Raw genomic sequence first — 27,940 nt, forward strand, 5'->3', positions numbered from 1 at the left:
CAACCCTTGATCTGGGAAAAGAATGCTACCAGGAGAAAAAATATATATTAATGTATATGTATGTATTTGTGTTTTGTGTGCAGTAAACTATCCAATTACTAACATGTATCAGCACACTGACAGTTAGACTGGGTACAGCAAGCAGCCTGTTAGCTTTGCTTGGCAAGATCCAGGAAGCCATCCAAAGACTGGAAAAGGGAAGAAACAGCTAGCTAACTCTGTCCACAGAAAAGTATTGATGTCTTGTTGTCAGAACAAAGTTGCCAGGGAAGCAACAGGTACTTCAGGAAGTTACTCCTCCTGACTGGGAAATGGTTTAGCACAGGGAGGACACAAAGTTGTCCTGCCATAAGGTTCAATGTGGCCAACCAGAACTGATCAAAAAACTATAATATCAGCAGTGTTCTCACTGTCCTCTTTACATAGATGTTATATCGTTTACTATTCATCATTTTTTGTAGTCTGAGCATGGCTGACAATGTGACACTTTGTGCAGGAATTCAGTCCTTTAAGGAAAAACAATACAGTAGGTTTCTGCTTTTGGCATCAAGTTGGGAAAAAGAGAAAAGGTTTGGGTGCCCCCGATCTAGCGGAAAATCGAGAAAGCATGTTTTTTTTTTTTTACACTTTGTTTATTTCAGATTAAACAATCAAATAATAAACATGTACATTTCTCTCATGTATAATTCATATACAAGAAAGGGGATACATATATTTTGTAAATGAGTTAAAGAGTGCCAATATGCTTTCGCATTTATTTCTTTGAATGTACACACATTTCATTAAAGGTTCTTCATATTCAACTCATCTACATGAGTGCCATGGAAATTTGGAATTTTGTTCATGACATACTGTACCCGCCGATGAGGTCCTATTTCTTCTCTCTGAAATCATTATTGGGTTTACTTTCAAGGTTGATAAATTGTACATTAATATGAACTGGGTGCGCACAACAGGGCACCAAAAAAATTGTTCCACGCCAAATTTGAAGCAAGGCATGACGGTACATTGTGACATTATTGTCACCAAGCAGGAGGCCTTCCTCTTGCAGAAGAGAGGGGGTTGTCATGAGGAAAGGACTGTCTGTGCTTTCAAAGATTTTGTCTTTAATCAGCGGATCTGCTGGAATTAGAGGTCTGTCTGAGCCTGAGCCCCCCTCCCTTACCCCCTTCCATCACTGAAATGTGAGAAAGGTGAAGTGTCTGCGAGGGTTTACAGTGTGTGTGTGTGTGTGTGTGTGTGTGTGTGTGTGTGTGTGTGTGTGTGTGTGTGTGTGTGTTTTGGTCAAGGGATTCTTCAACCGTGGGACCAGAACGACACGAGCTGCCACATTGGGCTCATAAATGCACCTTTTGGCAAGCCCACGGGAAATGCAGCTTAGCATAATTCAAAAATACCAGACGGTGTGTACTGTGGTGCACTGCTAAATCCACAAAGCAGCTTTCTCCCTCTCTCATCTCCCTCTGCCTCTCTCCTCCATCTTCCAAAAAACACTTCCGCACAAACAGGAATTAATACAGCTGCCAAACAGTCGATTTTCGCCAGAATGAACGACACCTCAGGCTATCAAAATGCACTGGGCTTAGTTCTGTTTGTTATTAGAGGACTCATTAAGGGGAAAAGGCCACCGCTAAAACGGCGTCAAAGCTTGGATAAAGCAGATATTTTGTCCTCTGCAGGTAAACAATGTCAAAATATTATAAATTCTGTGTGCTTCAGCTCCGGCCTTAATTAACAAATAACATAGCCGTGGATATCCATTCATTTTATTACTGCCCACTTCTTAGCGATTTCACTGGTGTTAGTAGGGATCAGGAAATAAGGCTGGCTCAGACAGAATTGACGACAACATGAAAACAGAATCAGATTCAGGTACATGCTGTGACCTGAATCCAGATTACGCCCCACCACATCTGCAATAACAACGCAGAAACTGCATGGCATACTGATCACACTGGCATGGATTTTTAACTGGTAGAAGGATGTGATGTTTCTGTGAGCAGATGGTTGAGAAAGATCACTGGTAGTTGTGATGTGTGCTGCAATTTTACACCCATTTTCATTTAAATAACAACAGGCCTGTGCACTGTCACACTTTAACAGCATTGTGAAAACAAACAAACAAAAAGCAAATTAAACAACCAACAGAAATGAAGAAACATTTTGATTGTGTTTAAAAAGATAAGATGAAAAAATGAAATGTTGGCTGTCATAATGGCACGATGTTGATGATGGAGGGCGTCACTGAGTATTTTCAGTAAACATGTCTTGGCTCTCTGAAAATACCCACATAAGTGCAGTGTAGAAGTTTTTATTGCCTGTTAAACTCACTGTGTGCTGGTGAACAGAGGCCTTTGAGCAAATTGTGCAGATGAAATATATATAATAAAGCCATGAAGTGTACTTTAGAGGCAAAGACGTTTTTTTTCCAGGAAGAATCAATCAATATGTTATATGTTGTATGACAATTGCGGCAATCTATATTGACAGTTACGACTGAAATCATTAGTTATTCGCAGTGTATTTAACTTAATTGTTAAGCATTACGTGTTCAATTATTTAGTCTGAGTTCATGATGGTGAAACTGTTAAATGGTGTTAAATGGCTTCCTATTGATTGCTTGTAATTAAAGTGATTAAGGCATTTTTTCTTCTGTTACATTAATTGTTAGACATTGAGACCATCAGCTAAATTATATTGTTTGATTGTAAAAAGCATGAGAAGTGAAATTTGTCATATATAGAAAATACATTAGACATTTCTGTATTTGCAGCCTTTTAAAAACCTTAACAATGTGATCTTAGGTTAAATTAGCTTATTATTTGACTAATAATCAAGAAACTTGCATCATGTGCCAAGTGTGCAAATGTGCATGTTGTCTAATCATCGGTGAAGATCTCTATTTTTCTTTGTGCGTGTATCTTATTCTGAAGTTTGGCTTCGACCCTTGCAGTATTTAAGTGTTAATGAGTTTGCGGTGTCTCGTTGTGTCACTGAATGTAATCCACTTGACAAAACATTGCATTGGCTCTTGACGTCGTTCTGACTCAACCACAATGTTTGCAATGCTTATGAAGAAGTGATGAGGGGAGCAGATGGCAGCAGAACAATACCATAAGCACTGGTATGGGAGGACCAGTGACAGCCTGGTACAGATTAATGCAACATAGAGCACAAAGCTCACCGGGGTCTCGTTATAAGCTGTATGAATCTCTTACCTGGATGGATTGTAGAAGCCGGATGCATCCTTCCCTGACGTCTTCGTAGGGACACCGTTTGGAGAGCATGAGGACGTGAGCCAAGATGTCATTCAGGTCACTAGTGGGAAGGCACCCAGAGGCCGGGGATAACCGGACCGGTAGTGGTATTGGCTTGATGGCCTCCACTTTCCTCATGACCACCTGGCAGATGTTCTCCATGGCTTCGTTCCTGGAGACGGCATCCCGACTGCCCAGCCCGTCCCATCTCCCCAGAGATTCCTGTTCCTGCACTTCCATCTTTTGATCTAACGTTTGTGCTGTCTTAAAAGAGGCTACACAACAAATAACACATGAAACACTCCGTATTTACATCACAGCATCAAAACAACCCCTCACAATGATTTAATGTTATTCTACAGCATCTAATATAACATTCAGTGTCAAACCATGTACAAATATGTATATATCAGCATCAACACATATTGTAAATAAAAAGAAACTGCTGTACAAAAATGTGTTTACATCCAAATCTAAGACGATATAGTCTCAGACATACTCAAAAAAATCCTGATGTAAGGGAGCAGACCCCACCAAATGGTTGAGCCTTAATTTGCAAAACCCTACCTGCCAAAATGACCTAACACTGACATCACAATTGATCACCATGGTATAAATAGTCTCGAAAATTCTGTAATGGTTGAGAGTTTTAATTCAATGATAAAACATTCAAACGTGTAGAATATGACTGACAAATTGTGTATCTGATTTCGTAACTGCTAAATATCGGCAGGAATACAGGGATTTAAACCTAAACCATGCTGACATTTGGTCTGTATCATCTCCCAAAAAAAAAAATAAGCCCGGCTAAAGTGCAGACTATTATAGTGATGTTTACAAGCCATCATAATCTGCCAGTTAAAGTGTCATTCTCTCCTTCTGCCTCTGTAAATTATATTTACCAATTTTTCCTTCGCGGTTAATGTCTTTTTCTTTAAATGTAAGACATATCATGTTTGGAAAATGTGCAAATACGCAACTTGTCAGTTAGTAGAGGTCCATTCAATCTCTCCCTGCCTTCCTTTTCGTGGCAAAGCTTCCAAGCTGCCCGTTCACAAAGACACCAGTAAAGTACAAAGGACGAAAACGAAAAACATAACCCCTACATGCAAACCTTTCGATGTGGACATTAAACACAAAGTGTCATTCTCAAATACTCACTTTATCCACATTCTTTGGCGCTGGTCTTCTGCTCCGGGACGCCTTCACACAGCACTGACCAGCAACGCTAGTCCCAGGGTAGAAACGAGAGGAGGGGGCAACTTGAGAGTAATCATTTGATCGGCAGAACGCTTTGGCCAATGAGAGGAGGCCGTGGGCATTCGAGGGCGTTACCGTGTGGGATCTGACAAATGATTGGTCGGAGGCCAGTTGCCAAGCTCCCGGGGGAAGGTTTTATGGGAGTTGAGTTCTCCTCGCGTATTGTGTGTTGTGGATGTTAGCTCGGAAGAACTACGTCTCCCGTCATACATTTCGGCAGCAGCCCCCCCCCTCCCCGCTCTTGTTTATCAGAAATAACTGAAAGGCAGACAGAGGAGAGAAAGAAGGAGGTGTAGCCTACATTTCCACTTGATTTGTTGTTTTACATTTAACCTCGGTTGAATTGAACTTAACTGCCAAGCTACACATTAAAACGTTTAACAGTGCCAGCTAAACAGTGTGAGCACACAAATATCCACGTCAACAATGACTGACAGAAGATATAATTGGATTGTGATGTTAGAGACAAATGTTTTGTCCCTGATAAATTCACTATCTCAGCGCTGCACACCTGCCACACTGTGAGCACGTCGCTTTTTTGCTGCAGCAGACTATTTGCATACTGCTGCTGTGCAAATGTTTACTGGTGATTGAGGTACAGGCTAAACACATGGCACTATCAGAAAATAGCTTCAGAGATCTGAAAAGTGTTTTATTGAGTTGAAAGACAGCATGTCTCCACATTATGCTGCAGACCATAAGAGGCTATTTCTTAAATAAAAGGTGTTAATCAAGGCCACTGAGGTCATGTCCTCAGTATTCTGGGTGGATGTGTGTGTATGTGTGGGGTTAGACAAAAATGGCATCTAATAATGTGATAATAATATGATAGAGGCTAATAATAATATGATATGAGACCCTCAACTTTGTTATGAGGGGCTTATGTCTGCTTACATCCTCCATTTCTTTTAAATAAGGCATAATAATAAGGTCAGTTTTTCAGCAATACATTAAGAAATGATTAAATATTTTAAATATCAGTGTACTTGTGATGACATTACTCAAGGTGAGTGGACAACAGCATACACACCACATGCTTTTTTATGGTGCAGGCAATCAAATCCTCCCAAAATCAATTCCAATGAAAAAATGTTATTATTATCATTATCATTTTTATTTTCCTTATCATTATTATTATCAAATACCTTTTTTAACAAATCAGTGTGTGGGAATTAATATTTCTATTATTTTTTCATTAGGATTACTTCAATCAAACTTTAATCAAAAAGTAAAACGCAGAATAGATTTTGGATTGATTTACAATTAGTTCAGATTCTCTGAAAGGGAAGGTGTATTACACACACAATGAGCATTTAAAGCACTTCATGTAAAAAAGATCACTCACTCACATAATAAATATCTTGATGCAAAGAAGCCAACTTACCAAAGTGTATGTTTGTACTTGAACATGAAACCGCTAATTGAAATGTATTTGAACATGTAGTCTGGTTGATTAATTTAAATATTTGAACACTTAAATTGTATTGAGATAAAATCTACAGCCTGGTCAAATATGATAGAGGGAAGCAGAAGGGGGAGATGAAATTCTAATAATGTTAACTTGTTTCCTTTGATCTAAATAATCTTGAATGGTATCTCTGTGACCAAACCTTAATAAAATGTGGGTTTTTCTGTTAAATAACACTGATTCGTCTGGCACATTGTAGACCTGGGAAGTGGGAGATGGAACAGTGCGCAGGCGGAACCTCTGTGACGAGAGCGGCAAAGAGGAGGGAAATTTAAAATGTTCGGACTTCCTCATGGTGACAGGACAACTGAGTTGCACGAAGAAATCAGACAGCAATATTGAATTATTTACAACTAACACAATCAGTCTGATTATATTATATAGAAGCATATGATCGTTTGAAACGACTATTGTCCTCTGTGTTACAAAATGGAGACTCATTACGACCAGGTAATACTCGCTCGTCAGCCGTTAGCTGCGAATGTGGCTAACACATTAGCTGCAGCATTGTTTACTTTCGCTCACTTGTTGCTAGCTGCTAGGTTGTAAGAAGAGGCTTTTCTATTCTTTTTTTACGTTTATATAGCTTGAACATAGGGGAGGGCGGTTGCAAATGGATGTCGTCGCTGCTTTATGATAAGAATACATCTTATCTGGACGTTATCTGTCAATAAATCGGCGTGTTATTGTTTGCGAAACGTTAGCAGTTTTTAAATTCCTGATGCTTTTAGGAGCGTAACTGGGCTTGTTCGTACAACAGCCCTCTTGATGCAGAAAACTGTGTCACTGGGGGAAAGTGCAATGTTAAGTGTAGTTTACCAACAGAAATGTAAATAATAATCCTAAGAATACGTTTATTTATACAACACCTTTCAAGAGCAGAACGTCATAAAGTGCTTCACAGCAATAAAATGAAGAAAACACAAACAGAGCAACAGAGCATAAAGCAATCTGTCAGCAAGATAATCTATAGGGTTAAACATAGCAATACAAAATAGCAGACACGTTAATCAAAAGCATGTTTCAATAAATTAGCGTTTAGCTGCTTTTTTAAATGTGTCAACTGTGTCCACATTACGTAAATTCAGTGCAAAGAAGGTCTCAGAGTGTAGGAGTTACTACCTCAAAAGCACAGTCTCCTTTTGTCTGTAGCCTGGTGCTAGGAACAGTTAACATCCCTGGCCAGTGGACCTCAGAGTTCTACTTGTGTTATAGGTCATTAGAAGCTATTGTAGCTTGGTGCCTCACCATGCAAGGCCCTAAATGTGATTACAATGATCTTGGACTAAATTCTCAGTTGTATGGACAACCAGTGTAAAGGCGAAAGGATTGGTGGGACACGAGATCTTTCAGTGATCTTGGTCAAAAGTTTGGCAGCTGTGATAAAACTTGTAAATGGTTTATGGAAGTTTTGCTTAGATAGGTGGAAAAAGTGAGTTGCAGTAATCAAGTTGTGAAGAAATAAATGCATGAATGATCATTTCCAGCTGAGGTTTTGGGACAGCGGCCTGAGTTTGGCAATGTTTCTCAACTGATTAAAACATGAACGAACCAAACTGTTAACATGCTGGTCATGAGTCATAGTCTGACTCATAAAACAACCAAATTTGAGGAGAGTAGGTTTAACTGTGGAGGATAAAGGGCCAAAACATTCAATCACCTTTGGAAAAAAATCAGAAATCTGGGGCAGAAAAGGGAATTTTTATCATCCCCAATAATTAGCCAGGACAGATAGTCAGTTTACCCCTACAAAATGTAAATATAGTATATAATTTGTTGTAACTGCCACCTCTTCTTGTCTTTAGATTTTAGACTCACCCTCCAAAAATAGTTACATCGGTAGCTATTACCAGCCTCCGGACAGGATAATACCAAAACCAAGACAGCTGGAGTTCCCTGCGCAATCATCCATGAGCATGGACGCAGAGATGAACAGTCCGCGGGAATCTCAATCCAAACCTAATGTTGACAGCAGAGGTATGACACAAGCTTCTAGTCTCATGATATGTTTTTCGTCATGGCGACCTCCTTCTACAATGACCAGGTATGCTTCTCTGTTTTCCAGCTGTTGTTGATGCACTGAAGACCCTCCAGCAGAAAATCAGGCGGTTGGAACTGGAAAGGAAGCAAGCAGAGAAGAGCTACAAGCAGTTCTCCCATGATGCTCAGAATCATGAGCAGCTCACAGCATCTTACACGATGCCTGGTCAACCAGTAGCCAGCCTGCCTGAGACAGATAAATCTGAAAAGCAAGGTAAGTGATGGAGGCTTTAAAGAAAGAGCCCACTACTATTTTCTCAGGCGTTATGAAAAGTTTTTTTCCTTCAGATGTTTTGCAATAGTTGTGTCTGTATTCATGCCAACAGAGATCGACTCAAAGCTGCAGTCTGCAGAGGCTAGGTGTAAGGTACTTGAGAAGCAGCTGGACTATATGAGGAAGATGGTTGAAAATGCTAAGAAGGAGAAGAACGCTCTCATGGAGGACCAGGTAGTAAAAGGCCTCAAACTGAGAGAAACAGAATATCTTAATAATATATTAATCTCTTCTAAATAAAATTGCTCACAAAAAAGGTAACAAGTGATATTTATATCCTAACTTCCTTCCCCATCTGTGTTCCGTAACTTCCTTGCATTTCTGCAGTGTAAGTGGCATAAATGAATGTTGCTAGACCACCATACTGTATAATCTCTGTTTACCTCTCCACTAGGCTTCACTGCAGAACCAGCGGCCAAGCAGCTCAAACAGCCAATCTCAGCGGGAGAAGCTGGAGAAACTTGAATCGGAATGTCTTAAATTGAGCAGGACCCAAGCTTTGGCGGAGGTAAATCACGGTTTTCCAATTGATCGTCTCGGCACTAATGATCATCACAAGCTGAATGATAGAATCACCATTTCAATCTCATTATGTTTTCAGGCGAAGCTTTCTATTTTGGAGCAAAAACTACTGAAAGAGGAACATGAACGCCAGCTTGTGCAGGAGAAAGCAGACATGGTTAGTTCACAAGCACTTACTCAATTAGCTCTCAGAAGTAACAAAAATTTTTTACTTTACCTTCATGCACATATTTTGCAATAAATGCAATTTTATTTATATTTTGGGGGGGGGGGGTTATATCAACATTACATTATCTTCCTATTAAATGTTCCCTAGTGGTTTTGGAGTTAGATTATATCCACTCCCTCATAGTGGTAACATGCCAGCAAAGAATCCTGAAAGAGGAACAGAAAAAAGAAATTAGTTTGTTCTGACTTTAACCATGATATTTTAATGTCCACAGCTGCAGAGGGAGCTGGACATCAACCTGCGATTGTCTGTGCCAACTTCTGAAGAGATCAAGCTAAAGAAGAAAACCAGGACCACCAAGGTAACCTTTCTTACTAACAGAGCTAATAAACCGCTTGTAGTTAGTTAATGATAAACATATGTGTTTGCACATCGTCCTATTAACGGCTCTCTTCTACCTCAGAAAACCTCCAGACAGAATGAGCGGGCATCACCAAGCAGCTTAAGGCACAACAAAATGCCCTTTGTTGCAGGAACTGTAAGTCAGTTCTGTTGCTCTGATGCAACTACCCAAAAAAACACTTATCATTATTATTATTATTGTTGTTGTGTCCTTTTCTTGACTTATTTTGGTTTCCTACCTGTCACAGTCGACGAGCCCAAGCCACTCAGTCCACGCCAATGTACAAAGTATCCTTCACATGATGAAGCACCATCAGCCTCAGCTGTGTGAGCGAATGAGCGCTCTGCACAAATCTGCTTGTGGAGCCAGGAAAAGCCTCCAAAAGGACTTTTCTCCACCTTCCAGCACCTCTTACAAACCTGACGGGGAGCTCGACCAAGCAGAACGGTCACTGGGCTCGCTGTCTGACCTGCTGTTGGCTCTGCAGGACGAGCTCGGACAGATGAGCTTGTGAGTTAGCTTTTTTCAGCAGTTTTGTTTAAATTTCACACATTCATTTATGTTGTTAAATCTATTTATTTTTCTTCCCAGTGAGCATCAGGAGTTGGTGGGTCAGATAGACGCAACCCAAGAGCGCGAGCATAGGCAGGATCTGCAGAGAGAACTAGAGCGGTTAGTCGCCAGGATGGAGGAGAAGGGAGCTCAGATCACCAAGCTCCGCAAACACCAGCGGACAGTATGTAGACCAACGCTCAGTGAAATCCAGTGGCATCGTTCCTACTTGTGTAGATAGTGTGGGTCACTCATGTTTTCTGTCTTTCGTTCCTGCACAGGTCCATAAAATGACCCAGAACCAGCCACCTGCTGAGGAACACGCAGCCAAGAAATTGATCAAGCCTCCTGTTAAGGCTAAGTGTAAAGCAAAGAAAGGCTTGACCGCTCAAAACAACCTGCAGCTTCTCAGAGAAACACAGAAGTTCAGAAACAGCCTGAAACAAGACGACCTCTCCTGGGAAACATGAGATTCTCTGAAAGACCTTTCTGTGTATGGGCTTTTGATACTACAGCTGGCTGGAACACAAGACTCCCCTCTGTTTCTTTGCAGGCTGATTTCCCGACTCTTCAAACGGCCTCTTGTACATTTTTAGTCACAAATGAAAAGAGGGGATAAAGTGATTGATTGAGTTACTCATCAAACCTATTAAGCAATGAAATCTTGCACATACAGTTTCCTTCATAGGTAGAGGGCCTGTAGTCTCAAATGAAGCTGGAGTAATCTATTTTTAATATTTAAAGACTTTAATAAATGTATTCACTCTACATAATGTTTTTGTTCATATTTCACTGCTGCCAACACAAATGTTTCTCTCCAACTCTGCACCTCTGTATGGACTTCATAGTGAGAGCCACTAGGTGGCAGCGCTCAGCTAATGTCATTTTTGCGACTGTGAAGGCTTTGACCCCTGACACACCATACAGCTGCATGTATAATAATAAGACATATCATATGTTATGTGCAGCATCAAGCTCCTACTGTCTTGAACAGTCTATAATTGAAATGGAGCGACTGCTTTGTGAACTCAGCTACAGCAGCTGGCTGGACAGCTGAGTAAATGTAGCCCCGACCACAGGACAAACGGATGTGGTTTTTATCGCTGTGCACAATTGGGAGGAACTGCTTTTTGACACAGGATTTTGCTATTGCACACAGCCAAAACATCTCAATTCTCTTAAATTCAACTATGAAAACTGTTACTCATCTTAATTGCAGGCTGGTCTGACATTTTTTGCGTGGCTGACGGTTTTTTATTCCGTGCTCTCTCTCATGTGAAGCTGTCTCATAACATTCCTGCGTTATCTCCTCATTATCGGGCCTTGGTAAAATTTTCTGTAATCTTATAAGGTCACATTTTTGATTAGTAAGAAGCATTTTTGACCATTAAGCTGATCTCAAGTCAACCCCCTAAACCACCAGCTCTACACTAAGTTTTTAGTCACAGTTTGTTAAAATAAAACATCCCTAACCAGCCCATCCAACTCCCCAGGTCATGGGAGAAGAAAACAGCTGATTGTTAGCCTTTTCAGTTCATTATCTAGGTCGGTCCTGGTATTCTTGGCATGACTCGGGAGTTCACTGCGTGGCTAAATGGCCTGAGCTGGAGTATGAGAGACACTAAACCTAATGCATTGTTTCTCTGTGCTTCCATATTAGATTACAGAGCATGACTGGACACGGCAATCTGGTTAGACCCCTCCATGCCCACATACATCTCCATGATGACCATGCAGCTCTGATACCTTGTGACTGCACACCCATCTTTTTGTGCGGGGTTGAATAGCAGTGGTGTGCTCAGAGAGCTTGTATGTAGGAGGGCTGAGGAGATATGAGTCTGCGTACGGCATGTTGTTGTGGGTGTGTGAAAGGATTGCCTGTAAACAGCTACTAGTCTGTTATCTTATGAACATATATCTACAGTGTAGTCAAATAAAAAAGGAGTATATTTGACCACAATCAGGTTTACATGGAGCAAAGTCGGTGAGTATCCTGGTTGCTGAAAAGTAACTGACTATCCAAGACTCATAGGAGATGTCCTTGAGTAGCAAAGCTTCTGTATCTCTGTCCAGTAACAGCACACGCTGTACTAAGTGCAGGGTTGCAGATTGTTTTTAATGGGCACACGAGAGAGAAATTGCGGTGCGGCTGTCCAAAAAAACTCCTGACACTCTCTTTGGTTCTGGGAAACTGTACCAGCTGGGGACTGTGGGCCACTGGAAGAATAACAGTCTGCTCTGCAGAAAACACATCGTGTTCGCACACACCTTATCCAAGAATGTAGTCAAGTGAACGGACCATGATACTTGAGCGTGCACTCTTACATTTCCTTTAGACCTAACAGATTTTGCTGCATAAGCAGAACCTTGCTGTGACCTTGGAAGCTGTGTGTGCGTCCTGTCAGGAACACAACACGGGGAAATACAAACGGGTTGTTTTTGACAGAGTGCTGGTTCCTTTGGTTTTAGCTGCCAATTACACCTTCAGACTGTTAGTGGTATTTTATACTAAATAATGCCTTTGTTATTGATGAGCTTTGTTGATTGCTATCATAAACAAAAAGTAATAACGTTAAGCTCAGAGGTGCTTAATGCGTTTTCCCCTCGCAAGTCCAAGAAACCAACTGTAGGCCATGGGCCAAAAGCAAACACCTGTTGTACTGCTCAGATCCAAAATGGTAGGATGCCAAGTTCCCTTAATTTAGTGACTTCCTTTACAAAGTGTAACTCTGTGCTCAGATAAAGAAACATAATAAATAACTAGGTATCATTTATTTAAAGAGTATTTTTTATCACACAAGAAATTAAGAAAGCATTCACAACAACTATAATGTAAGAAATCAAGACAATGCAACAAATTATGTGTACAGAGGTTATCATCACCCAGCTGAGAACCAATTCAAGTGTTAGCCCACTCATTAAACTTTATTATGTACAAGATAATGTATGTCGACTTAAAGAAACGCTGTGACCATACAGAGCAGGGCTATGAGTTTGTGTAAGCCAAAAGTGGGGCACTAAAAAACACATTTTTTTTATCATTAACAGTAGTTTTCTCAACCTTTTTGGGAAAGGGACTCCTTAAATATAAGGCTGCATGATATGGTAAACAAATGATATGCAATTTATGATTTGCGTCTAGTGGGAGTGATCCTCTTTGTATCAAAATAATCATTTGAACCACATAAAATGTAAGTGATGTGACATTTGTTTGGGTATTCCCAACCAATCATGCTTTCTAAATGTTTTGTAAGCCAGGGCGTCTCTGCAGTACTTTATTCAGTTTTACCCTCATGAAAAAAATGCAGCTCCTGATCACGATATTTGGATACTGCACTCAGCCATTTTGTGATTTCAACTATATTTTGATTTATTGTGCAGCCCCACTGACGCTTTTTTTTTCTTTAGATTATCAAATAAAAAAGGGAGATGGAGTCGGTTAAATCCAGCATGTATAACATCAGAAAATCTAAACATCTAAATTATGTTCTTTCATGTATCTTTTTCGATAGACTCCAAGAATATTGACCAAAACATTCAGACACAGGAGCAGGTACATCTGACTGTGCAGTAAAACAAAAGCCCTCTGTCACTTGCAGACTGTCACACAACCAGTTAGCTTAGCTTAACACGAGGCCTGGAAATGTCTGGCTTGGTTCTCAGTGTCTGTATACTCGAAATATCATTTGATTAAAAATTGTTCGATCTTGCTTTGCTGTTCATTTCTTCTATTCAACAGGACTTGTTGACCTTGCATTAGCGACACACACACACAGGGCCAGACAAAGCAAAGCCTGAACTCGATATCTTTTGTAGTCCAGGCAACCAGTCGCTCAATTGTAACCATGGAGCCATGCACTGAGACCTGGCTGTGCATTATCGTCCCACTCGTGACTTGTCATGTAAATGACCCGCTCCAAGAAAGTTGACACTGTTGTCAAATGAGGGCGAAACAGTGATTTGTTTAACAATATTCAAACTTTATTGGTTTTACATTGTGAAACTCAAAGGCGACACTAGAAAAAAAAAAACAAGGCACAAAATAAAAAGGTTTGAGAAGAAAAAAGAAAGGGCACAAAATAAGCACAAAACATGTTAGGGGGCATTGTGGCACCTGCAAATGTCTACATATGGCTGTGTGGGTGCAAAGCCAAAGAAATCGTACCTACAAGACTGAGGGGCTCTAACACCTAAGGTAGATATGGCACTGCAGAGTGCGCACATAGCAATAAAGCAACAAGGCAAAGGAGGATTCAACAAAGCTCTTTACTCATCACTCTTGTAATTGAACACTGCAAGGCTGAAAACAGATAACAGAGCCCTCCATGATTGAGAAAATTTGGATTGAATTTAAAATAGTGGACAGAAAACAGGTCATTCAATGCAACAAGTGAAAAATTACAACCCAGGTGAACATCAAGTTATCGTGTGACAGTTTACATTATGGAGGAAATGTTGCAGCAGAGAAGAATAGAGTGCTGTGGTTACAACATTGCCGGTAAGTTATTTATTGCAGTAGGCTGGTGAGAAGTTGTCCGGGCTACAAGCAGGCTTCATCTAGCAGAACACTATTACATTCATCATCTGGTTATAGCCATTTTAGTAGCATTTTAACACCTACAATTCTAGTGTGTGATTGGTCAGAATGTAGGGATTTAACTAACCATTTTTATCCATTTAAGTGTTTACAGGTCTTGGCGAGTGCTACTGCACATGTGAAAAAAAATTATGTATAAAGCCTTTTGTGGCTCTAGAGGAAGCTACATGTGATCTGATAAATTGACTCCAGTGGTGTCACTCAGTGGCTACATTGCCCATAATTCAATTTAGCCACTGAGTGACATCACTGAACGCAATTTAGAGATTACATGCAGCTTCCTCGGGAGCCACAAATGGCTTCATCCTACCATTTTCATATGTGAGGCAGTACTCTTCAACACCTGTGAACACATTTCAATGTGTAAAATTGGTGGAGTTATCCTTTAAATGCTACTGAATTGCCAGCCATTATGTAAATTACACATCTAACGAATGCAAAAGCAGCCCGGACGACTTATCACCAGCAAATGCTTTGTGGATTTGATCAAGAAGTTAAGGCTGAGCGTGACAGAACAGACATTTAAGCAGAATACAACACAGAAAACCACTTCACAGGGGTCTAAAAGTGCTGAGTCGCATTGATTTTTAATAGGTGTGTCATATTATTCTTTTTTTTTTTTTTTTTTACAAACTACAACTATATATATGTATATTGAACTGAATAAGGCACTTTTCCAAAAGAGGTGCACAGACTGAGTTAGTAACTTGTAGAGGGAAACTGCAGAGAGGCAACACAATGGACATCTATTGGCATCCATGGATACCAGAGGTGTTAAGACACACCGCGACGCCATCATGTGATGCCGTGTTCTTAAGGAATGCAGCTACGATTCGGAGAGCAAACTGGATTCAGTGGTTACGCAGCGTGGCATACAAATAGCTGTGAATCAAACTCAAATATTTCTCTAAATTTGGGGGCGATGGCTCTCCACATGCAGAGAAATGCACAAATTGGTACAGCTAAGGCAAAACTCTGTAGCCTACTCGCCATAGTTGGGGTCTTTGGGCTGTAGCCTAATGCCACCAGGTGACTAGGTTAAAAGGCGTGTTGATGGTGAGCAGCAGAAAACATGTCATTAAATGTCAAATTATGAAAGCCAAAACGAAAAAAAAAAAATCTGCACTCATGTATTTCTTACTGTTCAAAGTCATACAAAAGATGTGATTATTCATCCATAATATAATACTATTCAAGACTGAGTATTTATACAAGCTTCTGATTTTTTTTTTTTTTTTGGCTGAATCATGAAAACGCTTACAAAGACAAAAGTTACAAAACAAAGCTTGTCAGTGCAATGTTCAATATTCATGCCAAAAACTGAGGACTTTGGCTTAATGCACACTAGTTTCAAGGCATTCTTTCAGCTAGCATATGAACTAATCAAAATAGTCAAGTGGTTTTTAAGTGGGTCTAAATCCTTAATAAGAGTGTATGCAGAGGAAGGAAAAATCACAACTCCAAGCATCCAGCATGCAATTAAAGAAAAACAAAAGGCATTCAATGAAATATTCTTGACACTGACAAGCTGCTACGAGCAAAAATGTACTGATAAACACTCCTTCATTTAGCCTGACCTCAAGCTGAAACTGCAAAAGATAAACAAAAACAGGACATGGCTATGTACAGGAGGGACAAAAGGAGAGGGGGGAAAATCACACAGTTAGCAGCAAGCTAATTAGAGAAATTCACATGAGCTCTAGCGTGGTCGCTTAGTTGTTGCAGTTCTGCCCTTCATTCACAATCCTCTCGTTTACATGGCAACGTCAGAAGTCAGATGTGCAATGCTCATTTTAATAACCAAACCAGCACTCAAACAGGCCAACATTTTTACCTCAATGCACTGGCTCCAATACTTATGATTTTTAAAAGATGCAATATGTAAGAATTCTTTATTAAAACAATCAAAAAACAACAAATTATTCATAGATTGTGAAGAATAACAATTCTGATGTTATGTCATGGGGTAAACCCTGCATTCTGGGCCTGCAAGCCTCCTCCTTCCTTTGTTTGGTCAACAGGACAGGAGCAGCTCCTCAACAGGAGCTTATTCTTACATATTGCACCTTTAAACAATATTTTTGCCTTTTCCTTCAGGTACACTCCCAGATTTATAGCGTCAACAGCAGCCCAAAATTTCCTGCTAGCTAATTTTTCATGTTTTAAAACCTAGCACAGTTTACAACCGAGTTCAGAAACATAAATAGTTAGGTTGAAGGAAATTCTGGAGCAGTATTGGGTGCTACAAAAGGAAGAGCACCTTTCAATTATTCATTTACACAGAAGAGAAGACCATTTCATGCACTGAATATAGTCGTCAGCGTATAGGGAAAAAACTTCAACCTCGACTGATTAAGGCCCTCGAGTGACAACTATGTACTGTATTCTTCGCCAATAAGAGGCTCTTCAGTCCAGCTGGGATTCTACCATTCTCACCAATATCAGCACCGCGATACCGTTTCTCTTTAGAAACATAAACTAACGATAACACTCGGGCCTCAATCGAAAGACATTCCACTTCCGTCTCTCTCTTTAAGTCAAACTGGACATTAAAGGCACTTCACTGCGATCACTGTCCACATCAAGAAGGTGCATTCCATTTTTCTTTATCTCCCCATTTTCTATATTATCTACATTAATAAAACAAATGAATTATTTATATTTCCGAAAATATTCTACAATCTTTCATTTTGACCCACAGGCCCTTGTGACTAGGGCCAGCTCAACGTTAGCAGACAGGGTGGGTATGTTTTAAGATTCAAGGATGGGAGATGAGCTTGATACATGATTTATTGCATTGAGCTGCTCTACTGGCAGTTGTTTTTTGAGATTTTTTAGAACTAGCATTGGGTGAAACACTTCCCTATGAATGACAACGGCAGAACACGCACAGCACTCCTAAATACCAAGGGAGACACCCAAAATAAGACCAGAGAGGGATCGCTATTTTTTTTGGTCCGTCATAAGATGATTGGGTGTCGCTTTTATTCCCTCGTACTCCAAGTAACCCTGTCTCTTTTACATCCTCTGAGAACACATTTACATGATAGGGCTGCACAGGGGAGAACGAACCTGCCCAAGATTCAACAGGCTAAAAGCAATACTGAATCATTGCAGTTGTCACGTTTAAGAATAGCTGTGAACTCAAACAGTGTTTCCAAATTGAGACCAAATAATATGACGTAAATGTTTCCAGTTTGCAGCTGCACTACTCCCTAAAAAGCTTCTTTGTATACACGAGTAATTCTTTAAGTCTCATGTGGTGTACTTAACTGACAAATCAGAAGGAAAGGGACGGTAAATAACATAACCCCCCACAATTTTCTCGAAAATAGTCTTTGCAGAATGACTAATGGCAGGAAGTGGGAGTAGCAAACAGATAATGTAATCCTCAAACTCAAGGCTTGAATGTCATATCACTAGAGAGCTACAGGTGACTACAAGTAACTGTGATGTAAACTATCATACATACAGGTCTGCATCAATGACTCAATACAGATGGCAGAGCTAAACCACAAGTGGCACAAACACCAAAGATTTAGAAAACCTGCTTGAAAACACTGTTTGAGTCCGTCGTGAGGAGTGCGTGCCGAGTGGGGAGTCTTCTCTGGAAGGTTCTAGTTGGTGGGGATAGGTCGAGTGATGTGGATCAAAAAGTGTGGCTTCTTCAAAGGGTGTGGTAGTTGCGGTCCTTGGACTTGCAGAATTTGTAGAGGAAGAAGATCACTGCCTGCAGGCCCAGAACCAGCACTATCCCACCGATGAAGCTTGCAGCGTCGAAGGTGTTCTTGTGAGGGTCAGGAGAGGGGGAAACTGGTGTGGTGCTTGCGCTTGTTCCAGCTGTGATAAAAAAGATGTGACAAAAGAAAATGCAGAGATTGGAATTAAGCTTATTGATGTACATAACAAGCAAGATTTTAAAAACCTTCCCGCTTTATCACAATGTCAGACTTTGCCACTTACTTGCAGGAGCGGGTGGAGCCGGGGAGGTGACGTTACCACTCGGAGTGGGGGCAACAGTGGGAATAGTGGTTGCATTTCCTGTTTTAGGGTCATAGTAAGAACACATCCATCAGTCTATGAACCATTTGACTTAAAGTTATTTAAGTTGTTTAGTTTTCATTCTTAAAGACAAATTTGTGTTTTTGTTCTCCTTCCTACAGTTGGATGCTTGAACTTCACTGTGTAGAATGATGTATGTGCAGAGTTTGTCACTAGAGGGCTGTTTTCAATTCCCTGTGCTCACTGAAAATCTAGTTTTAAGAGGCGGCCCTACAAACGTGATTACCGACAGTGTGTAACCACTCTTGAGCAGCTACTTTGTCAAAAATACAAGCACCAGTGAGTCTGTTAACAGAGCAGCTAAAGGCATAAGTTGTTATATTTAAAAGAAGTCACTCAATAGTAACTGAAACCGATCTGAATTCACTGTACCAACAGGCAAGTAGTTTTCCACACAACAGCAGGGAATAATAAAGTTTGTGTCCATGCCTGCTGTCTTTAACTCTTCATCTAACAGCTCACTGTGGCTGCTCCCTCTTGATCCATTACTCCCTTTCCAATAGTAAACATTTTCTACTGACAAAAAAATGCTGAAAATTACTGCCGTCTTGTTTTATAGACACATTTTTGATGAACAATCACAGTTAGTGTGAATAGTGATGACAAATGTATTGTGCTTCCTGTGACTGCTACTTGGAATGACGATAACGCTTGCACAATTACTCCACACCACAGAAGTTAATTAAAGACAACCCTTCAACCACACTTGGATCCTCATCAGGTCAGACTGTTTCGACCTGATGCGGATTGAAATGTCTTTATTAAACTTCTGCGGCATGGAGGAAGTGAGCAGGTGTTACTCTCTTTTCATTCACAGGATTTCCTGATAGCCGTGCACCTACAAGATGTGACTATGACCAGCTTACTTTTCCTGTGACTACCAGGCATGCACTCCTTTTTTGCATCACTTCTAATGGTTTTAAGAACTTGACAGGTGAACCATGTTGTTTCTGCTTGGCACATTTTTTCAAGGTGTTTTTAAAGCAACCATGCCTATAGCAACAAATCTTAATGTGATTGGGCCTTAGGTCTTTTAATCTAGCAGCAGAAAATGTTGGGTGTGCATCAGAAGCAGTAACCCAATACAGCTCTGATAAGATGTAAATAATGAGGCCATTATCATTTAGATGAAATTAAAACGTTAACACTGGATACATGCTGCATCGTTTCCTGTGAATCCCTTGTGCATACGAAGGCATTCTCTATCCAGCATGGGAATGGCAGAACCCCCAAACAGTGAAAACTACTATATAAAGAGGCATTTACAGAAGTATTACTATTACCATAGCTCAAAAACGGCAGACAGTAAGTATTATTAGAAAAGGGGTTTGAATTCACTTAAACCCCACCTTATACGAAACCTTATGTACTGGACAACATGGACTAAAAGCAGTGAGTAGCAGAGGATTTATCCATTTTTTGGACAGATTACCTGTGCTGTTAGAGGCAGTGGTGACAACAGGGGCGGTTGTAGCGGGAGGGAGAGTAGTCACAGAGGGAGTAGGAGCTGGGGCTTTTGTGGGTATAGCTGGACAGGGAACCAACACCAAGACAAAGTGAAAGGAAGAAAGCAAGAGACACCAACCAACAAGAAAGATTTTCTTTTCTTTTGAAAAACGCTCCCTTTTTATTTCCCTTAGGCAGGTAAAAAATTATGCTTTACATCTAGCAAAGTCTTCTGGACACAAACACAGACAACAAATGGGAGACGAAGCCAAAGTGCTGAGACTGATTATTAACTGACACCTGAGTTAGAGCATTATTAGACCCAAACAGAATCTGCAGAATTTCTTCAAACTCTGAGAAATGTGTAGTCTGCAGATTGTATTTGGGTTTAGTAAAATATGTTAATAAAAAAATGTTAATTTCCAGTTGGATGTTTTGAACCACCAGACTTACCTGAGCAGCTAACATTGACGCAGGTGCCGTTGTCTGTAAGGACAGTCATGTTGTAACAGCTAGGAGTCGCTGAAAGAGAAAAGAATCATGACTTAAACACCCAATTATACTTCATTTGACTAAATCTTACTCAGATTCAGTGTTGTGCGTCTACCAGAGCAATAGCACTTCATTTCATTCATTTTAGCTCAATCCGGAGTTATTGAGAGCTGAAGACTGAGTAACAGTTATCACTGAATCTCATCACACAGTTCACCAAGAAGTCGAGTAATCATCAACATCATTGTGTGCATGTGAAAAACTCTGCTTTTCTCTGTGTTTGTGTTTTTTCTGTGGTTGTATTTAAGTCAGAGCTGCACCTGATGGTGTGTGTGTGTGTGTGTCTCTCTCACTTGTTTTGTGCACACAAATAGTTAAGCAACATGATATGAAGTGGGGCAATTCTCTTTTCTTATCTCCTCCACAGGAAGGTCAGATCTGTTGCTCACACAAGCCCACATCCTGCTGTTGGGAGGATGGCACTCTTTCTATCCTGCTGCCCCCATCAAAATAACACTTGTTATTATTTGAAGTTGAGCATGACTGAAACCTGTTATGATTTTAATTTACACTGCATCAGCACTTCATCTATCAACGTGAGAACATGACTCCGCGCATCATCATTTATAACTCACTGAGAGAAAAAAAAACTATTATTATTCATTATACTGTGGTAGAAGTAGCAATACAACAATGTTAAAATACCCCTTTACATTGTGTTACTTGAGTAAAAGTGCAGAGCACCAGAAGGATCCCTGTGGGTCTTACCACAGGATTATATTATGAATGTTTTATTATATAATAAACTAGCTAAAAATGCAAAATAAATGAAATATATATCTGAAATATAGTACAGTATTCCTTTAACCACCATTTGTACTTGAGTAAATTCACTTAGTTTCAATCTACCACTGCTTTATTTGTTTTATATGTTCAGCTTGCCGAGTCATAGTTTGAACATCTAGGTGTATTCTCGTAATTGTAAAATTGGATTACTAATTAACAGATACAGAGAGGGACTTTAACCCCACCATGAAGACTTGCCTGTTCAATATACTTGCCAAGAAGTCAAGATACACACGAAGCATAGCACTGATGTTTTAGTTACCTCACAAATTATTGCTTTACAAATTTACAGACATGATCATCTATAGCAAGATGGTGAAGATAAACAACTAACAGAGTCCATTACTTTGTACTGTTGTGTTTCTTTTCAATAGTGAAGCTCTGCCTGCGTGAGTAAGGAAACCATGAGTCACAACTGACAGCACCTTGTGACTATAGATTCTTTTCACACCCAGTGAGATGATATTCACTCTACTGCTGTTGTTCAGCACAGAAATGTTGGCCAGATATGAACAAGAGATGACGTGATATACTGGGTATATTTGTTTCATACTTTTCTGAATGTGCTACAAGTTTTGATAATTAATAATGTATTATGTGATACACCTGAAATGAACGGTTGATTTATAGACCGACAGGAGATTAATGTGCAACTATTCCGATAAAAGATTAACTAAATGACTAATTGTTCCAAGTAAAAATCCCCCCGCCCCACCAAATTGCAGGTTTTGAGTTATGGATTATTTGGCAGAGACACACCTTTGTCTTTGGGAAACTAATAGGCATTTTCACAACTTTCATACATGTCACAAACTAAAACACTTAAATACTGAAATACTTGTTGACTTATTCGGATCCAACTTTGAATTTACTGGACATGAATACAGTATTTACAAAAGCAGTGATGGTATACAAATATCCAGAATGGTCACCTTGCCTATACTTGTCCTAGTCATCTGGAATGCTGCTTTACAGGTCGGAAACATAACTCTTTAAGTGGAACATGCATTTCCAACAAAGCTTCAATAATGGTGACAAATAGTGACAGGGCAGGCCGTTAATAGCTGTTGACCTCTTTATGGTGTTGACAAGAATCACTTTAGAATCTGTTGCCATGAGCATATGATGGTGTTACCTTCCAGGAATACAGGAACATCATAAAGGGAACATCATCAGCTCAATGTAATGCACCTGGTGCTGTAATATGCCTTCCTACACCTTCCTTGTTTGTCATAATACAGTATAATCCACAGAAACTGAACCTTATGACTCCTCTCAGATGGCCCCTCGTAATTTACAGATAAAACAACTTTAACTGAGTGCAGACATTGTTGGACGCATATTTTGTTTTCTTCCCAAATAGGGTAAAAAAAATGAGGCTCAGTGAGTCTGTGAAACATTTTCCATAGCTCACAGGGATGTATTTCCTGGTCCTTGTATCAGGTTATGCATCTCTGTGAGCGCTAGCCTTTAATGCAAGCAACTAGCAAGTGACTGTCCTAATTATTAGTTTGTGACAGACTTGAGAATGGTTCAATTATGTGGTTATAATTGAAACAAGGGTTTTGTGGTGTTTAGTAACTTTTCTGTCAGGTGTCTATCGAGGTGAGCGAGCATTCTCCCCGTTTTATTAATGGCTATCCAGCCACATTATATGATTAGCCAGGAAGGAACATGAGCACAAGAAATAAGTTGTGTCATACATTTTAAAATGCAAAAGTATGACTCTCTCAAGCTGGAAACTTAATGACTCACTGCCTTTCTAACTGTGATTTAGTCATATCAAAGTAAAAATCATTTCTGTAGCGTTGGCAGCTTATTTTTCACACTCTTTGTGCGATCTGACACCACAATCCACGTATGTCTGACCAAGTGGGAGGAGGGTTTTTACACTCTCCAGCAGGTCAGAGGGCTGTTATCTCGCAGGCAGCTGTGAAAGTTAGGACTGACTCTCACTCTTTTTCAAGACAGTGACATAATCAGCACCACAAGCTTCATCCACAGCTTCTTCAAGCCAGAGGCGTGAATGAAAGCAACAGAAACAACCTCTTGGCCAAGAGCTCTCAACAAGCTTTGTCACAGACTATGACCTGTACTTTTGGGCCCTTCAGGGCTTGCGTGTACACGTGTAAAGTTTTTGAGCATTTAAACACTGGCCTGCAGGGAAATGTGCCTCTGACGCCAAAGCCTTGTTTACACAAAATCCCTAAACCAAAGATAAATCTGGTAATGACAATGTGGTAGGCGTTAGCTTGCTGCAGCAGTGTGGTTGTGCTGTCTCAACCGGCCAGAGCTGACCTTTCTGGTTTTTGCTGATTTCATACGAAATAGGTGATCCATTCTTGAGTTTGTGAACGGTTTTAGCTCTTGGCCTTGTTGGTGTGCGATTAAGCAGTTAGTACTGTTAGGTATGGTAGTGCTTTCCCATTATGTTATGTACTGTAGCAGGCAGATGTGTGTGTTGTTTGTTCTGGTGTCAGATGCCAGGGCAGAAGAGACACTTTTTCCAACAAGAACAAGATAAAAACAGCCAGACATCCCTGAAGCCTTCAGCTATGAGTCAATACCTTGTTTACACTAACGTCAAATGACCTGAGGGAAACATTTGAGCCGCAGTGGTAATCAATTTAACAGTTTGAATAATTTGCTTTGGAAGAATTGTTATAATTCTCGAAACTTAACAAAAACAAAATTACTAGAAACACAATCAGAGAACAAATCTTCATGTTCATTATATTGAGTTTTTTTGTGCGGGTGGTGGGTTGTTATTCCTCATGTGTGCTTAGTGTAATTGTAAACCTGCACGTGTTTGTCCCTCGGAGAATGATCTTGTCTCCTACAGCTCAATGAAGGAAGTTAAATAATTGTGATCCAGCCTGTCCCTTTCAACCAGTTAATACATCATTAAGGAGTGTATCACTACAGGGCCATTTAGCATTCAAAGACAAAGCAGGCGGGAGGGTGTGAGCTCACTAAATCTCTACACAGCCTCTCCTAGACAGTCAAAGCTTCTCATTGCTTAAGTTGTCAAACAGGTCAGCTCTCTTGAGAGGTAACACACCTGTGCCTGTCCTACTAATGTGAAGCAATGCTTGCTGATATGCTAGATTGGGCTGCAACTGAAAGTTATTATCATGTTAGATTCATCTGTTAGCTGTTTTCTTGATTAACTGATTAGTTGTTTGGTAAATAAAATGTTAAAATTGGGAAAGATGTTCTGTTCACTATCTAAGATCTGGATCATATTTAGATATTCTTTCTTAAAAATTATTCAAACAGATGAATCAATCATCAATATAGTTGGTGAGTAATGACTACTGGGTGATCTTGGCAGCTCTGACGCTGGTCCAGCAAGTAAAAGGGTTCAGATTACACACAGTATCCAGTATACAGTATCCTCCATTCTTAGAGCCTAATAACAACTGAAATGTAAGACCACAGAGATCACACTATACACTCAATCTGAACTGCACCCGAGGCACATATATTATGAGAGCAACAAGGCAAATGAAACTTATCTTCCATCCTATCTGCACACTCTTTCCTCTCACTCATGCCTTTATCCCCTCCTTCCTTCTGTGAGGATATTGCAGGCTTCCTGCCACACATCCCCTCACTTCCTCTCCTGTTCATCTTCTTCACAATCACTAGAGACCTGCGTGTGCTTCACTGCACATACTGAACTCAGGCCAGCTTCGGAGTAGGGCCCTCGAGGGTGATATGGTCAATAATCACATTACTCATGAGGATTTTTTTTTTTTTTTTCCAAGGTTCGGTTTTTGGCCAGAGGTTTACTGTTGCCTCTACCTCACAACCATTTAGCCAAAAGTGTGCTTTAAAACTGTGTGACAAACCGGCGATTTGCAGATGCTAGATTGTGTTGACTGATCTGTAGCCTCATTTCCTGTCACTGATAACAACACGAAAAAACAACCATCTCTTCTCCTGACCGACAGAAACACAGCCGCGGTGAATGGGAAGCCGTTGGTCGACTCAGGAAGCAATCAGTCATGCATCTCCTTTTTTACTGAATGATGCACACTTCTCATCACAACCAGCGGATTTCCAAATTAGGTTGAAAAACACAATTTCAGCATATTTCCCCACATTTCCTCTGTAGTGCATAAGTCAGGGGGATTTCTCATATTTGGAGAACTCAAGTCGTTTAGACAGATATTTCCATTAACGTAATGAAATTACAGAATGCTGATACAGAGATGTAGACAAACGGCAGCAATACCACAATCCGAACGAAAGTGTGGACATTCACTTCAAAGCTTTGATTCCTGGCCTTATCAGACCCATAAAGCAAATTCATTGTGGTGAGTAATACTACAGAGTCAATGCAATCTCAGGCATGGACCAGTCCAGAACCACAGTGTTATGTTAGCGTTGCCAGATGATTACGATTATGGTATGACATCATCTAAAAGTCAGCATCCACTGCCATACATTCCCTCCATACCCAAGGCATCATGTGTCCATCGGTTCAGCTGTCTGGACAATTTAGGACACACAAAGGCCAATCTGTGCAGTCTCACTCCACAACCTGCCACACATTTGGGACAGATACTCACATGAGCAATTAAGCCACTGGCAGTCGGTAGTGGCTCCACATACATCACATGTCGACTGGGAAGAACATCCATCTGCAAAAAGAAGCCATACCTCAGATTTAGTCATGGCAGTTTTTTTTTTAATGATAGTAACTTCCTGCATGTGACTGAAAACGAAACTGTAGCTCTGCAGATGTTGCTGTTAAATTGGTGCAGCTAAAAAAAAAAGGGGTCTAACAATGTCAAATAAGTGAGTACATACAGACAAAAAAGGGCATTACAGTGTTATGAATGTTAAATTGTGACACAACAGAGATGAAAAGGAAGGGTGTTGCATAACAAGCCGATCTGGTCTCTGGTACCTGACCAACTGGATCCGACAGACCAGTCCTGTTCCTGCTAACACTTCTCGTAAGTCACATTGTGACAGCGATATTACAGTCACACATTTCTGATTTAATTTCAGGTCACATAGCTTTGCTAGCAGGCTACAGCGTCAAGCTAGCTGACAACTTGAGTCCCACTGGCCAGCGTGGACATGACACTGACAAGTTGCCAAAAGGAGATTCTAAACATGTATTCTTTGTATACATAAACAAAAACGAGTGACAGCTATCAGACTGTGACGCGGGACATAAAACTGACCCAAAATAGACGCATACAGACAGATTAAAACCAGCTAACTGGGGGTGTCTTGACCGAGCTAACTGAGGAGGTGTACGGCAGGCTGTAGGTTAGCTAGCCGCTAGCTCAACAAACGAGAGGTCGCAAACTTACCTGAGTCTGTTGCGGCTGCTGCGCCAACCGCAGCTACAACTATAGCGAAAAACACCACCTTCAAGTACATGGCTGCGGACAACTTCTTGCTCCAATGAGCTCGACAGAGAAACAGTATCAGTGGAGAAACGTCGAGAACGACTTCACGGTTTCCTCCCGTCTTGCGTGTCTGGTCGATGCTGCTGTTGCTGCTCGGTGGCTCCTCACTTCCTATCTGACAGGTCATGTGGCACTTTTCACTGGGAGGGGTGAGAAGAAGCCCCAAGTGTGCGTGAGCTGCGGGCACGTCAAACGCCAGAAAAGACAGAGGCTTCTCCTTCTTGTTTTGTCATTTATAACGAGCTGGGTTTCCCTTCTGCTCGGCCGGGACACCTGTGACGCCGCTCAAACACACCTGATAGAAAAAAAAGTAGTGCACCTGTGACGAGACACACTGAATATCAATACGCTAAAAATAACCTCTCATCATTTAGCATGGCCGGATTCAGTCGCTACAGGGCCCCAGGGCACAAATGCAAGATGCCCCCCCCCTCCAAGCAATGTTCAACGTGGTTAGCGCTGGACATTTTTAGGGTATAAAATTATTGAGAGAAATTATATTAGGAGGCCCCTGTGTTTCCTCGGTATCAACTCTGTATACAGGTGCAGGCTCTATCCGGCAGACCCGTTTTTAAAATAGGGAGGACTAAATTTGCAACTCCAACATAGAAAAAATTAATAACTAAATGTCTCAATAAATAGATAAATATGCAATTAAACCTTACTTAAATCATTTTGAAACTAAATTCAGACATTAATGTATCAAATGTCACGTAACATGTGACTTGAAACAAAAAAATACAAAGAAACCATCACAAAAGTGTAATAATATATGTCTAACATACACATCTTACTTGATTTGGAAACCTGTATGAATGATGAAATTCTGGCTGACAGGGATGCAGTGACATCTTGTTTTTTGGGGGGGCTCATTATAAATATACATTGGTCAAAGATATAATTTCCTCCATTTTAACAGGTGAAATTTTATTTGTTTTCTCAATAACTTATTTAAGTCATTAGCACAGAATGATGAGTGTTGTTTTCCCTAGATTACAACTATGAGAAAATCACTTATTTTCTAATTACGAAAGATTATAAACAGTCATAGATACTTATAAGTACGGAAGCCCCTAATTTTATGCCGTTTTCTCAAGACCGCAAGTTAACCATTATATCA

General features: G+C 40.4%; 3 protein-coding genes across 4 annotated transcripts in view; 1 reads left to right on the plus strand and 2 right to left on the minus strand.

Annotated features, from left to right (window-relative positions):
* sesn1 (sestrin 1) overlaps positions 1-4,532 on the minus strand; it is a 60,132-nt gene extending 55,600 nt beyond the window's left edge. The window contains exons 1-2 of the mRNA XM_030404857.1: positions 4,419-4,532; positions 3,219-3,532 (exon numbers count right to left, since the gene is read on the minus strand). Coding sequence (XP_030260717.1) covers positions 3,219-3,497 — 279 coding nt within the window. The 5' untranslated portion in view covers positions 3,498-3,532; positions 4,419-4,532. The remainder of the gene's footprint in view (positions 1-3,218; positions 3,533-4,418) is intronic.
* A 1,882-nt stretch (positions 4,533-6,414) lies between these two features.
* cep57l1 (centrosomal protein 57, like 1) lies at positions 6,415-10,713 on the plus strand. The gene is made up of 11 exons (XM_030404931.1): positions 6,415-6,435; positions 7,791-7,962; positions 8,051-8,239; positions 8,352-8,473; positions 8,694-8,807; positions 8,901-8,978; positions 9,265-9,351; positions 9,454-9,528; positions 9,641-9,903; positions 9,985-10,129; positions 10,227-10,713. The coding sequence occupies exons 1-11, from the start codon at positions 6,415-6,417 to the stop codon at positions 10,413-10,415; spliced, it is 1,455 nt and encodes a 484-aa protein (XP_030260791.1). The 3' UTR covers positions 10,416-10,713.
* Positions 10,714-13,904: 3,191 nt separating this feature from the next.
* On the minus strand, positions 13,905-27,136 carry cd164 (CD164 molecule, sialomucin). Of its 2 annotated transcripts, XM_030404932.1 has the most exons (6): positions 26,722-27,136; positions 25,966-26,037; positions 20,504-20,572; positions 20,037-20,132; positions 18,506-18,583; positions 13,905-18,382 (listed from the first exon to the last, which is right to left on the minus strand). In XM_030404932.1, exons 1-6 carry the CDS (start codon positions 26,945-26,947, stop codon positions 18,210-18,212), a joined length of 714 nt encoding a protein of 237 aa, XP_030260792.1. In that variant the 5' UTR covers positions 26,948-27,136; the 3' UTR covers positions 13,905-18,209. The 2 variants fall into 2 exon arrangements, with proteins under 2 accessions (XP_030260792.1, XP_030260793.1); XM_030404933.1 differs by lacking the exon at positions 20,037-20,132 and having other exon boundaries at positions 26,722-27,121.
* Between the last annotated feature and the right edge of the window lie 804 nt (positions 27,137-27,940).

This window comes from Sparus aurata, chromosome 22 (assembly GCF_900880675.1).
Source record: "Sparus aurata chromosome 22, fSpaAur1.1, whole genome shotgun sequence".
Taxonomy (NCBI): domain Eukaryota; kingdom Metazoa; phylum Chordata; class Actinopteri; order Spariformes; family Sparidae; genus Sparus; species Sparus aurata.